The sequence below is a fragment of the Gopherus evgoodei genome, chromosome 9 (assembly GCF_007399415.2).
Source record: "Gopherus evgoodei ecotype Sinaloan lineage chromosome 9, rGopEvg1_v1.p, whole genome shotgun sequence".
Lineage (NCBI taxonomy): Eukaryota > Metazoa > Chordata > Testudines > Testudinidae > Gopherus > Gopherus evgoodei.
Window position 1 is genome coordinate 12102324 of NC_044330.1, and position 13397 is coordinate 12115720.

Sequence of the window (13397 nt, forward strand, 5' to 3'; positions counted from 1 at the left end):
AAGATTACAGACGGTCAGTGGCAGATCTGGGAACACAATGCAGGTCTCTTGCCTTCCAGACAAAGGCCCATGCTGCCTTCCAGCACTTGTGCTTTGGGTTTTAATTGCCATTCCTTCCCTGAGATTTTGGAATTATTCTACTTCATTTCCTAACATTTGTCACCCACTGGGGTATACTTCCAAGGGCCTGATCGCTACCTTCCTTACACACCCCAAACACCCACCCCCTGAAACTCTGGGACATTTTAGGTAAAAAGTCATTCAGACAGAGTCTGACTTTGTCTTGCTCCTTATTAATAAATACTCTAGTGTTCTACAGTGGTGGCTTCTAACACTTTAGTAAACCTGCTGTAAGCAGTAGTCTTCTGGCAAAATATTGCGGAAAGGTTCGCAGCATAGTTGGAAGGTTGGGTGTTATAGCAAGGAAGTTATACCTTAAATAAATAACCTAATCAAAACCATTGAAAGTCAATGGGAGTTAGGTGCCTAACTCACAAAATTATGTCAACCGAAGTTACGTCGAGTTACCTATGTTATGTCAACCAAAGTTACTGCAATAATTAAATCACTTTTGCATGTCAACACTACGCTTCTTGTGTCAGCAGTGCATGTCCTCACCAGGAGTGCTTGCACTGATTTAGCTGTCAGTGTAGGGCATTGTGGGATGGCTTCTGAAAAGCAGAGAGACAGCTGATGTAAGCAATGAAGGGTCTACAGTGACGTTGTATCAAACTAACTACATTGACCTAAGTGCTATGCCTCTCACGGAGATGGAATTAGGTAGTGGGTGAGTTACGTGGGTGGGAGCAACATTTTAGTGTAGACGCTTACAGAATTAGGTCAACATAATCTGTAACACAAGAACTAGGAACCACCAAATGAAATGAATAGGCAGCAGATTTAAATCAAACAAAAGGAAGTATTTTTTTTCACACAACGCAAGTCAAGCTGCGGAACTCCTTGCCAGAGGATGTTGTGAAGGCCAAGACTATAACAGGGTTCAAAAAAGAACTAGATCAATTCATGGAGGATAGGTCCATCAATGGGTATTAGCCAGGATGGGCAAGGATGGTGTCCCCAGCCTCTGTTTCTCAGAAGCTCGGAATGAGCGACGGGATGGATCACTCACTGATTACCTGTTCTGTTCATTCCCTTTGGGGCACCTAGCCATTGGCCACTGTCAGAAGACAGGATATTGGGCTAGATGGACCTTTGGTCTGACCCAGTATGGCCGTTCTTATGTTCTTAAATAATATCAATCTCCTTTTAAGCAGAAATCCAAAGAGTAAGGCTATGTAGGGCTAAGGGAGTACTATTGACCTAACTCTATAGCATAGACCAGGGCATAGATGCTTTTGCGAATTCCAGTCGGCACCTACCTATATCTTAGAGCATCTAAATACATTTGTAAATCTGGCCCTTTGTCTTCATATAGCAATAGCATCCTTCCAGTAGAGGATCTCAGGTGTCTTATGAGCATTAAATGTTCACCACATGCCTCAGAGGCAGTCAAACTGGGGCACAAAGGGGTTAATTGACGTGGTCATGGTCAGTGGAAGAGCCAGGAACAGAACCTGTGAATCCCAGTTGTCTCCTCTTCTCACTAGATAATGTTGATGAAGCTGTGTAGAAAGTCAATGGGGACGTTCTGCTCCAACTGATCTGCGCATGGTGATCTCAGTTCCTGTTCATGGGAAATGAGCAAGAGGGGGTAAAATGAGGAGAAAATGAAGTAGAGAAAGAAAAAGCTCGGGCAAATATTCTGACTGAAATTAATCTCTCTGGGGCAGCAGGAGTTGCCTAAACTGTATTTGAAATGCTGATACTTCAGTAGGGGGCTAGCTGTGCCAGTGATCAGACTGATAATTCCTTTAAAATTATTGTTTTACCTCACTCCATCCAATTACTCAAGTTATTTTGCTATCCCACAGATCTGTCTGTTAATGTCAACAAAATGATTATAGGCTGCAACAGCGTCAAGATGTTTCACCCACAGGAACGCTGGTAAAAACGTTTACGGCACAACATGTTGAAAAGTGCATTTGATGAGTAAATGTCAAGTGTAATCAGCTTCCTGTCACTAGAAACAAAGTGCCACAATCCCTGCCCCTGAAATGTCACACATGGAACTAAAGAGCTACTTTATTGCCGGCCACGTAAATGGCCAACATTTGTGTCAGTAATTTCCTGAAGAATCCTTTCTGTTATTACAGCTATTTGCTAGATAGCGTTGGGCAGAATGTTTGATTTGGAACAATTTCAGTGGAGAGTGCTGAGTTCTTCCTCTGGTGAATGTAGTGTTGCTGAAGACAGTGAGGTTTTTATATAAGGAAAGGAGCAATTTAGGATAGCAAATCTGAACACAAACCAGCCTCCAAAACGTCTGTTAGTCTATAAGGTGCCACAGGATTCTTTCCTCCTTTACTTGTGGATCAAGCATCAACTTTCAGATGAATGAAAATACAAGTCTCCCATGACATGCTGCATTTTAGACACCTGCCAGGAGGCCTTTGCTAAATGCGACGGGGTGGTCCTAGCCTGGCTACCTCCTTTGTTTTTGGACCCACTTCTGATATGCTTTAATAATAATCATTAGCACTTACACTGTGTAGTCCTTTATATATTTAAACTACTGCACAAATACTAGTCAATGAATCCTTGCACCATCCCCGTAAGGTAGGTACAGCAAATATTATCCCTATTTGACAAGGAAACTGCAGCAGAGAGGTGAAGTGACTTGTTCGAGGTCACACAGGTCAGTGGGAGAACCGGGAGCAGAGCTCAGGATTTCTTGACTTCCAACCTTAGGCTCAGTCTTTGGCCACATCCTAACCTGCTAACCTATTTTGAAAATGAACTGCAAAGGACTTCCTACCAGTCTGGGCCAAGCAAGTGCCTCAGCTCTCCTTCAGCATCTTCTGTAACTGGAGGGATCTCTGCTTGCCCTGCAGAGTCTTCTGCCTCCAACTAATGCTCTTACACTTACTTGGATTAGCAGTTGTGTTCACTCTTCCTCCATCTGTTGTGATATTGTTGGGCACAACTGGCTCTTACTTGTAGCAGCACCTGTAATTCAGATGCAATGGAGCTCTTGATAGCTCTTCTTGTGGTTTTCCTGCTTAAAAAATTCTGATTGTAACTGAGGATTTTCCTCCTCCAGTCTGGGGGCACATATCATACCTTTGTGCCCTCTCTTAGGGTATCTTTAGTAAAAGCCAGGCAATGTACCAGCAGAAACGTTCCCCCAGCTGCCCTTAATCTTGATTAATCCCTTTGCACCAGAGTGTTAGGATTCTTCTCTTCTACAGACATCTATCTCCATCTATTCTCCAGGTGGAGAAAATCAGGCATCAATCAGATTTTCTGGCCATGTAGAAAATAATGTGGGTAGTGAGTTCTTTTGAATTTAAATGGCGACTTCTTGAAGTCCACTAGGGGCTTCTCCACTGTCAATCTAAATAATGTGGAAGTTGCTCAGATACTATGGTGAAGGGCTGTACAAAACCCTAAAATAGGTAGGTAGATAGGTAGCTTTTACAAAGAAACTTTTACAAACTCCCTCTCATGTTACAGATAGTTGGTAATCCTGGTTTTATGGCAAAAGAATCTTAAAAAAAAAAAAAGGTTGTTGAAACAAAGCAGTTCTGAATGGAAAAGGTATTGAAATCCTGAAGATTTGATTTAATATTTTTATTACACATTTTTGGAGCCCTGATTATACCCCCCAGCCCCCAGGAATTTATTTGCCTAAGAAAAATCATACCATGGATTACAAGATTGCAGGTTAAATCCACTGCTGTGAACTTATTTTTACAGCTCTGACTACACTTGTACAACTTGTAAAATCTTGTAACACAAAGTTTTCAATACTACATCATGGAAGAAGGTACTTATATATGGATGAGATAGACAGAAGACTCTGGATTTTCTCCTTCTGCTATCTTTTTGGCAAAAAAGAAAAAAAAAGGTGGAATCTCCTTCTTTTGAATGTACCTGTAAATAATTTTCTATAAATATTCTATAGTAAGTTCATGGGGTAATCAGAGAGACTGCCTCAGATTTGTCCTTCAGTTTAGGAGCAAGGTAAAAAATGTTGAGATTGTCTGTAGAGTATAACAACATGGAAGATAAATTATGCCAAAGATGTGCACATAGAGTGCATGGAATTATATTGGTAAAGCCCCCATGGAACATACATGACAGCTAGGACTACATATTGGTTTGAATCTCAATTTTTTCAATACCTCATATTACACCTGGACATTTTAGAATGCAAGTCACTTCAGCCAGCACTACATAACAATCATAATTTCCAGAAATATTATGATTATTGTATAACAATTCAATTAATAGACCTAGTGAAGTGGAGGAGATTTTTTTCAATACAAATGTCACAGCAAGAGAGACCTCCATCTGATTGAAATGTCAGTGTGAATATTGGATAAGATTCCACGCTGCTCCTTGATGTTATGGTCTTTTCCAGGCTTTGAATGTGATAAATACAAGAGTTATACTGCTCACTTTCCAGTTAGTCAAAAGGAAAAAAAAAAATCAAGTTACAATACACAATTAGATATAATATAGCTTTTTCTTTTTATATATCTATATAATCAAGTAAAAAAAGTTAAAATAGTTGGAAGTAAAAAATGAAAAAATAGCTGATTGTGTTTTTGTTTTTCTTTACAGTGATATGGTAGCAAATACAAGACAAATGCGTAATAAACCTTTACATAAGGTGTCTGGTCCCATCTCCAGCAATAGGGCTCAGCTTGGAGTAGAAAATGAAATTGGTTGAATTTTCTTTGTTTTTGGCTGTAGCTTCTGTAGATGATGTGATGTGAGGAAAACATATTGCAAATATCCATCTCCAAGGTGTTTTACAAAAGACCTAAAACACCAAAGGGTTAAATTTTCCCCTTGCCAGGGAGAGCCAGCACAAGCAACATGAAAGTCCCACTTAAGCTATCAATTGTATATATGCATCCATTCTATACTCTCTTACCAAAAAATACATTGGTTCTATACTTTTGTTGCCCTCATTCCCTCCAAAGCCATCCATTGTACGCCCTGAGGATTAAATGGGACATAAATGATGCCCAGGCCTTTTGCTAGCCCTCTGCACAGGGGTGAATTTTCCCCAGAATGTTACACTGAAATGCTGATGTGTTCATTGACAAAGCTTGGCAAATGGTCACACCGAGCCCTATTTTGGCTGTAGAAAAGAAAGAAGTACTAGTTTCCAGCATAAAATGAGATCAGATAGACAACCAACAAAAACAGTATTTTTTCCTGTTGTCTGCATAATAATAACATCATGTTTGCATATAGAACAGCTTTTGCATTATTGCTCTACTTATAAGAATATAGTAACGAACTTATAACAGACTTGCACGTTACAAACTTAAGGTTCTTTGGTGAAGAATGAAAAAACAGTATTTTAGCTGAAATACATCTCAGAGAAGTTTCTGCTTTTATCTGTTGATCCTTTGGATTCTCTCACAGAGGAGGGAGAGGTACTGAGTCAGCTTTACCATGGCAACGATGGCAACCCCACCAATCATCATGCATGTTGGCCAGAAAAGTGAATGGAACAGCACGTTGGAACTGTAAAGTTTGGTTAATATCACGTTCTTCTGAATGCCTTCTGGGTCATAAAAGCACGAGAAGCGCTGGTACTTCCTGAAATTTTCCATTACAACACTCACAAGTGACATGGACTCTTCGTAGTTCTTGCCACACTTGGGGATGTAGGAACACTGGGAAGAAATTAAAAGAAAAAGAAATGTCTCTGACCAAATACTATTTTGGATGACAAACAGGAAAATCTCCAGCAGACTGTCCCTTTCATAAGACCACAGAACAATTAAACCAATAGTAAGAATAATAAAATAATCATAGTCATGGTCACAATTATATAAGGAACAATACTTTAAACTTTTATAGCAGTTTCCATTTGAGGAACTCAAAGGTCTGTACAAATATTAATGGAGTAATCCTCACCCTACCCTTTTACAGACACCTAGCCCCAGGCAGGGCCGGCTCCAGGCCCCAGCGCGCCAAGCACGTGCTTGGGGTGGCATGCTGCGAGGGGGCTCTGCCGGTTGCCGGGAGGGCGGCAGGCAGCTCAGGTGGACTTCCCACAGGCGTGCCTGTGGAGGGTCCGCTGGTCCCGCTGCTCTGGTGGAGCATCCGCAGGCACGCCTGAGGGAGGTCCACCGGAGCCGCGGGACCGGAGAGTGGCTGAGCGCTCCCTGTGGCGTGCCGCTGTGCTTGGGGCAGTGAAATGGCTAGAGACAGCCCTGGCCCCAGGGGAGGAGGAAGCACTAGAATAGAGCAAGCAGGTATTACATTCCCCAGTGAGATAGTGGCCAAACCCTCTACATGAACCCAAACTGGGAACAGGTAGAAATTCCTTGTACATTTCCTTTTTGCACATCCATGCAGAATGTGTCCCATAATTAGGGCCAGTGGTTCGTCACATGGCCACAGGATGATCCTGGGTTCCATGATTGATTTGGTCTGTGAATAGCTCTCTCTCTCTCTCAGACCCCTCTCAGCACTGCTGCATGGCTGAATCTGCCTGCATTGGGAGAACAACTATCAGTGGTTTTTGGTTATTAATTTAATTTTATCAAGTGAGACTTGCAAAGGAAAAAGACATTTTGATTAAAATAATGTGACCTGTGACTTTTGATTTTTTAAAATATATAAATTTCATAAACTTCCCCTGCTCTCTTTTATGACTATGCCATGACTTTTCATAACATACTGCGACAAACCCGCTGCTCTAATAACAATCCATAGATTAACCTTGTAACAGGATGTGATTGATTCATTAGCGAGTTTATTAGCTGAGAATCTGATTTCCAGTGCAGCAGAGATGCTGGATGGCATTAGCGGACTGCAGCATTAAGGGTACAGCATGCCAGCACTTCTTTTATGAATATTTCATAGAGCAATAGAAATTAGAGGTGGAAAAGACCAGAGAGATCGCATCTCATCCATCTTCCTGCTAGAGAAGGATTGTTCCCTCCAGCATATTCTCTAGTTCTTTGCCCGCCATGAGGTTTCTCCAACTTCCCAGTAGAACCTAATAGATCACAGCCTGATAGACTGCACTGTAAGGATATGTTTCATCCGGGTCAGCCTGAGTTTTCCTTTATATCCCATTGCTTCAAGTGGCAATTGTAACCCCAGTGTTTCCAGCTCTTGTGATTTTATTATGAATCTCGATATTTTGGTTTTGTTCTTAAAGCCCTTGTGCTGGATTCTTGTGATTAGGTGAGCATCTCAGCTTTCATTTTTTTGAAAGTACACTGCTACCTCGATATAACGCCACCCGATATAACACGAATTTGGGGCTGCGCACTCCGATGGAGCAAAGCAAGTTAAATATAACACGGTTTCACGTATAACACTGTAAGGTTTTTGGGCTCCCAAGGACAGCGTTATATCGAGGTAGAGGTGTAAGCTTCTGGTTGTGGAGGAAAGCTTGACGGTATCACCCAAGTGCACCTTAAAGGCTCAAAAAGCAGATGGCAAATAAAAAGAACCCGACATTTATTATTATTTAAAATCTCATGATTTTTAAACCAGTCTGATGTTTTTAGGGGCCTGAGTCATGATTTTTGAATATTTGAGGATGGCAATACTGTAATCCCTTTATATTGCTCTCATTAATTCCTTTGCATGCTTGGTGGTTATAGCCTTCCAGTGTTGTGGTAGCATGTTCTCCCCCTAGCTGCAAATGGAGCTGAGCCATATGGTACATATTTAGCCTGTTTAATGTTATCAGTCTCTCTAATCATAGGCCAATTCTGTGTCGTTAGTTAGGACTCAATTGTTCTTTTCCAATTTGCCCTGTGGGAGGGGTGGTATATAGCCGCCCCACACACCTGGACAATCTCTAGGATGTAATAACGCCCCAGAGAGTCACAATTCCTTCCCTGCTATGGCCTTTGTTCTCAGGTAACTGTTTACTACTTCTGAGCTGTGGGGAAGAGAGGATGAGATTAAACAAGGTTCTCCTCATTCTCTATCCTTCTTCAACCACTCCCCATCCACTTGCTCAGGGCAAGAAATAGCAGGCACATAGGCTCCTAAACACCTGTGAGGATCTGGGCCTCTCTCCCATTGGGAGGATCTGGGCAATAGTGCCCACTTGACTACAGACTTCTGGATCCAAGGTCAAGGGAATCAGCTCAGAGGCCTCACATTGCCAGACAGCACGGGCCATAATCTAGCTCTTAGTTTCCATCCAGTGTTGGTCATAGACAGTGTATAAATGCTCAGCCTAGGAATAACTGTGAATTTAATTTGCTGGACAGGATTTTGGTTATGGAAGGGAATGAGAGGGTTGTGGGCTTAGCTTTGTTTGCTTTTTGCTTCAGTAATGCCTAGGTGCTTATATATTCCAGTAAGCCCAGACTATTAGTATTCAGACTAATTACAACACCAGGCCTCCAACTCTTGTATGTCTTTTGATACCAGGAACAGTAGACATACCAACCCAGCCTAGGCTCTTCATGGCAAGATGATTTTCAAATACTAAGCCTGCCAAGAACAAGTGCAAGGATAGCTAGATATCCTATACCATTCATCCCTGGGTCCTTGTAGTAGGAAGGATTTTATCTGTATCAGGGTCCTATATATGCTGTACAAGTCATTGATGCCTGTTATCCTAGGTGCTAAGTGCCAGGGTGGCTTAGAAGGCCTGTTATCCCAAGTTCTAAATACCCGTGTGGTTTGCAGTTCCCATTATCCCAAGTTCAGAGTGCCAAGATAGTTTACATTAACCATTATCTCAGGTTCTGAGTACTTGGGTGGTTTACAATCCCTGATTTAATGGTAGATTCCTAAACCATCAGTGTGTTTTAAGCTTTAAACTGTGGTATTGATTCATCTTGCTAGCTGATAGAGTTGTAGAACAATGCAGCTGCCTATGTTGTCGTTTGCTGCTGGTAATTATGCATAGGATTCCATGTTCTGGACAGATCAGTGGCTAAGAAGCAACTCTCCTAGTCCACCTGTCCAAGGTCACTAACCTACTAAAGGGGCAGGGTAGGTGCTGGCAATGAGGTATTGCAGAGCTCTTGTGAATGAGAAGTGTTTGAGTGCCTTATATGGTCTGGTCTTCATGTTATTTATCACCATATCTTATAATTAAATCTATGGACTGTACAACACTTGTATCGTACCTCCTTAATGTCAATCACATGTAATATTAGAAAAGCGTAGATATAAAAAATATCCAATGTTTGTGTCTCTGGGTAGCCGGATGTATTCCAGGGAGGCATAAGAAAATTGGCAGGGAAAATAAGAGAACTCTCCTAATCTTTTGATCTTCATTTGAAATAGAGCCAAAATAGCTATATCTCTTGTTCCAAATTCAAAAAACAGTTTGCTTTGACCTTTCCGCCCATTTATTTTAAATATTTGCATATCTGCATTTAAGGAGCATGAGAAAAGTGGCTCTTGTGGTGTTTCTAATGTGTTCACACACAGAATGAAGTGGAAATCAGGAAGAAGGGAAGGATGTGTCAGAAAAGGGAATGGCAGATTTGAGTTAGAATCCCAGCTCTACCACTGGACTCTCCATGGGAAAAATTTTCTCATAAGTTTAGCTTGCCATTTTTCTGATCATTCTTTTCTGCAGCTGCTTCAGTTTGCACTTTTCTTTCTTGAATTATTCCTAGGAAACATTTTTGGGAAGTTCTATGGCCTCTGTTTTACAGGAGGTCCAACTAGACCAGTGGTCCCCAACCTTTTCGTCTGGTGGGTGCCAGACGAAGGACGACTGCGGCAGTGGAGCACCCGCCGAAATGCGGCTGAATTTCGGTGGCATTTTGGCAGCGACGCCTCTCAATGACGTCGCTTGTTGATGGCAAGTGGCGTCAGCAAGAGGCGTCCCTGACGAAATTTGGGGGTGACGCCTCTCGATGACATCACTTGTTGGCGACAAGCGTAGTCATTGAGAGGCGTCCTCGCTGAAATGCCGCTGAAATTCAGCGGCATTTTGGCAAGTGCTCTCCCGGGGGCCAGGATGTGGGCGCATTAAGATGCCCCCGGTGCCCGCGGGCATTGCATTGGGGACCAATGAACTAGACAGTTACAATGGTTTGTTCTGGCCTTGGAGGCTTTGATTACAGTGTGGTATAAGAGTGATTACTGATGCATAGTGTCTATTCCTGGCATCACTTATGCTCGGTGGATATAAATCAGGAATAACCCCAGTGGAGAAAAAGAATTAAACTGATGTAGAGAGAGAGCAGAATCAGGCCTTTCCAACTCCTTGACGTACTGCAACACTTCCAAGGCATAACAGAATGACTCAGTAGTTTGAATAGAAGAGACTGCTGATCCTATTTACTTTCCCCAAAGGCTGTTAACAGCTGACAGTTGAGAAGAGAGTGGAGCAGCGAAGCTGCTATGGTTGTAGGATTGACAAGGGGCTAGGCAATAGTCTTAAAAGGCTAGAAATAAAATATGCACAGGGAGAGGAATGAAAAATCTTGTGTGTACTTCTGGGGAGATTAAAATAGCTCAGTCGACACCCATTTACTTCCTGCTGATTCTGATCAGAAACCGACAGGGGTGCATTAGATATCTCAATATAAATTGCATTTACGCCTTTCCTTAATCTTTCGGGAAGCCAGCTATTTTAGATAGTGAGTCTTATAAAGTAATCATTATTTAAAATCAAAGTGCATTTTCCTCAGTCTGAGCTAGCGAGAGAAGCAGAGAGCGTGGCTACAGACACTGCAGTGTGGGCGTGTGTGTGTGTAATAGACTGTGGTGGGGGTGTGCAGTGAGCTGGAAAGATTATGCAGGTTTAGGCTGACCTTTGGAAGGTCACTTGTTTTACGTGGAATGTAAGTGCAGCTCTTTTCATAGTGTTGTTGGTAATGTTTGGAATCAGGGAGGCAGCTGCTTGCTTTTTTTTGTGAGTGACTAGTGGAGGTAGATCTTAGCAATATGATGATGTGGAAGGAAACTGACCATCAGCACCCTGTTGGCGCATAGAAAATCAAGCACTCTCATGAACACTTCCTCTCTCTTGTGCATGAGGCCCCTCTCCAACCTGTTGAATGGATGGCAGCTTGTCAGGTCTAGCAGCGGGGAATTTCCATCAGCTATTCCTAGCCTGCCTCTCACAGCAGCAGTATATATCATTGCTTGCTAGGTGTCTGCAGATGAGGTTATAAATACAGAGGAAAAACAAGGTGAGAAGGGTGCATAAGGAATTCGAGATAAGAGAGGGGCCCTTCATTTCAGAATCAAAACTAGTATCAGAAAGACGAGGAATATTGCACATGGGATGAACTGGTTTAGGATGTTTGGTATCCTGAAAGCATGTTGGCGTGTATTTTTCGTAGTCTGAGGACCAGTATCCAGTTAAAATTATGAGATGCCTTAAACCATAGTGATGGAAATTAATGCTGTTTGCCAATGGAAAGCTGGTCATGCCAGCTTCCCTGGAGCGTACAGCAGGGTCTTCTAGCCCTGGTGGTTCATAAGAGAAAGGCTCTTCACCGGGCCAAACAGCATCCAAGACCAACACTGAGAAGGTTGTGTGTTCCAATATAGAGGGCATCAGTCTGGGAATCAGAAAACTGGGCTTTAGCATTGATTTCCTGTGTGACCTTGGGCAGGTCACGTAACTTCTCCAGCCATAACGTGGGGATAATGATGCTTTGAAATCCAAGGAATGCAATGCTAAGTATTAATATTACTTAATGCAGGTTTCTTCCAGCACTATATGGGAGAAGGAAGTGGCTTCTGTGCTTGCTCTAGGGGGAGAGTCAACACAACTAGGACCAATGCTGTTCAACATATTCATTAATGATCTGGAAAAAGGGGTAAACGGTGAGGTGGCAAAGTTTGCAGATGACACAAAACTACTCAAGATAGTTAAGACCAAAGCAGATTGTGAGGAGTTACAAAGGGATCTTACAAAATGGAATGATTGAGCAACAAAATGGCAGATTAAATTCAGTGTTGATAAATGCAGAGCTATGCACATTGGAAAATATAATCCCAACTATATATACAAAATTATGGGCTCTGAATTAGCTGTTACCACTCAAGAAAGAGATCTTGGATAATTGATAGTTCTCTGAAAACATCTGCTCAATGTGCAGAGGCAGTCAAAAAAGCTAACAATGTTAGGAACCATTAGGAAAGTGATAGATAATAAGACAGAATATACCATAATGCCACTATATAGCAGTGCACAGACAATCTAGGAAGTTTTTGGAAAGTGTAGGGGACAATGTCCTGGTGCAAGTGCTGGAGGAACCAACTAGGGGCAGAGCTCTTCTTGACCTGCTGCTCACAAACAGGGAGGAATTAGTAGGGGAAACAAAAATGGATGGGAACCTGGGAGGCAGTGACCATGAGATGGTCAAGTTCAGGATTCTGACACAAGGAAGAAAGAAAAGCAGCAGCATATGGACCCTGGACTTCAGAAAAGCAGACTTTGACTCCATCAGGGAGCTGATGAAAAGGATCCCCTGGGAGAATAACATGCGGGGGAAAGGAGTCCAGGGTTGCTGGCTGTATTTTAAAGAATCCTTACTGAGGTTGCAGAACAAACCATCCTGATGTGTAGAAAGAATAGTAAATATGGCAGGCGACCAGCTTGGCTTAACAGTGAAATCCTTACTGATCTTAAACACAGAAAAGAAGCTTACAAAAAGTGGAAGATTGGACAAATGACCAGGGAGGAGTATAAAAATATTACTCAGGCATGCAGGAGTGAAATCAGGAAGGCCAAATCACACTTGGAGTTGCAGCTATCAAGGGATGTTAACAGTAACAAGAAGGATTTCTACAGGTATATTGGCAAGGAAAGTGTGGGCCCCTTACTGAATGGGGGAGGCAACCTAGTGACAGACGATGTGGTAAAAGCTAATGTACTCCATGCTTTTTTTGCCTCTGTCTTCACGAACAAGGTTAGCTCCCAGACTACTGTACTGGGCAGCACAGCATGGGGAGGAGGTGACCAGCCCTCTGTGGAGAAAGAAGTGGTTCAGGACTATTTAGAAAAGCTGGACAAGGACAAGTCCATGGGGCCAAATGCACTGCATCTGAGGGTGCTAAAGTAGTTGGTGGATGTGATTGCCGAGCCATTGGCCATTATCTTTGAAAATGCTTGGTGATCAGGGGAGGTCCCAGATGACTGGAAAAAGGCTAATGTAGAGCCCATCTTTAAAAAATGGAAGGAGGCAGCTCTGGGGAACTACAGACCAGTCAGCCTCACCTCAGTCCCTGGAAAAATCATGGAGCAAGTCCACAAGGAATCAATTTTGAAGCATTTAGAGGAGAGGAAAGTGATCAGAAACGGTCAGCATGGATTCACCAAGGGCAAGTCATGCCTGACTAATCTCATTGCCTTC

The 13397-nt window shown here is 42.5% G+C and overlaps 1 protein-coding gene across 6 annotated transcripts in view; it reads right to left on the minus strand.

Annotated features, from left to right (window-relative positions):
• Nucleotides 1-3716: 3716 nt before the first annotated feature.
• The window catches only part of KCNMB2 (potassium calcium-activated channel subfamily M regulatory beta subunit 2), a 273073-nt gene continuing 263392 nt past the window's right edge, over nucleotides 3717-13397 (minus strand). For all 6 annotated transcript variants that reach the window (XM_030576316.1, XM_030576314.1, XM_030576319.1 and 3 more), the window contains one exon: nucleotides 3717-5756. In XM_030576316.1, coding sequence (XP_030432176.1) covers nucleotides 5472-5756 — 285 coding nt within the window. In that variant the 3' untranslated portion in view covers nucleotides 3717-5471. The remainder of the gene's footprint in view (nucleotides 5757-13397) is intronic.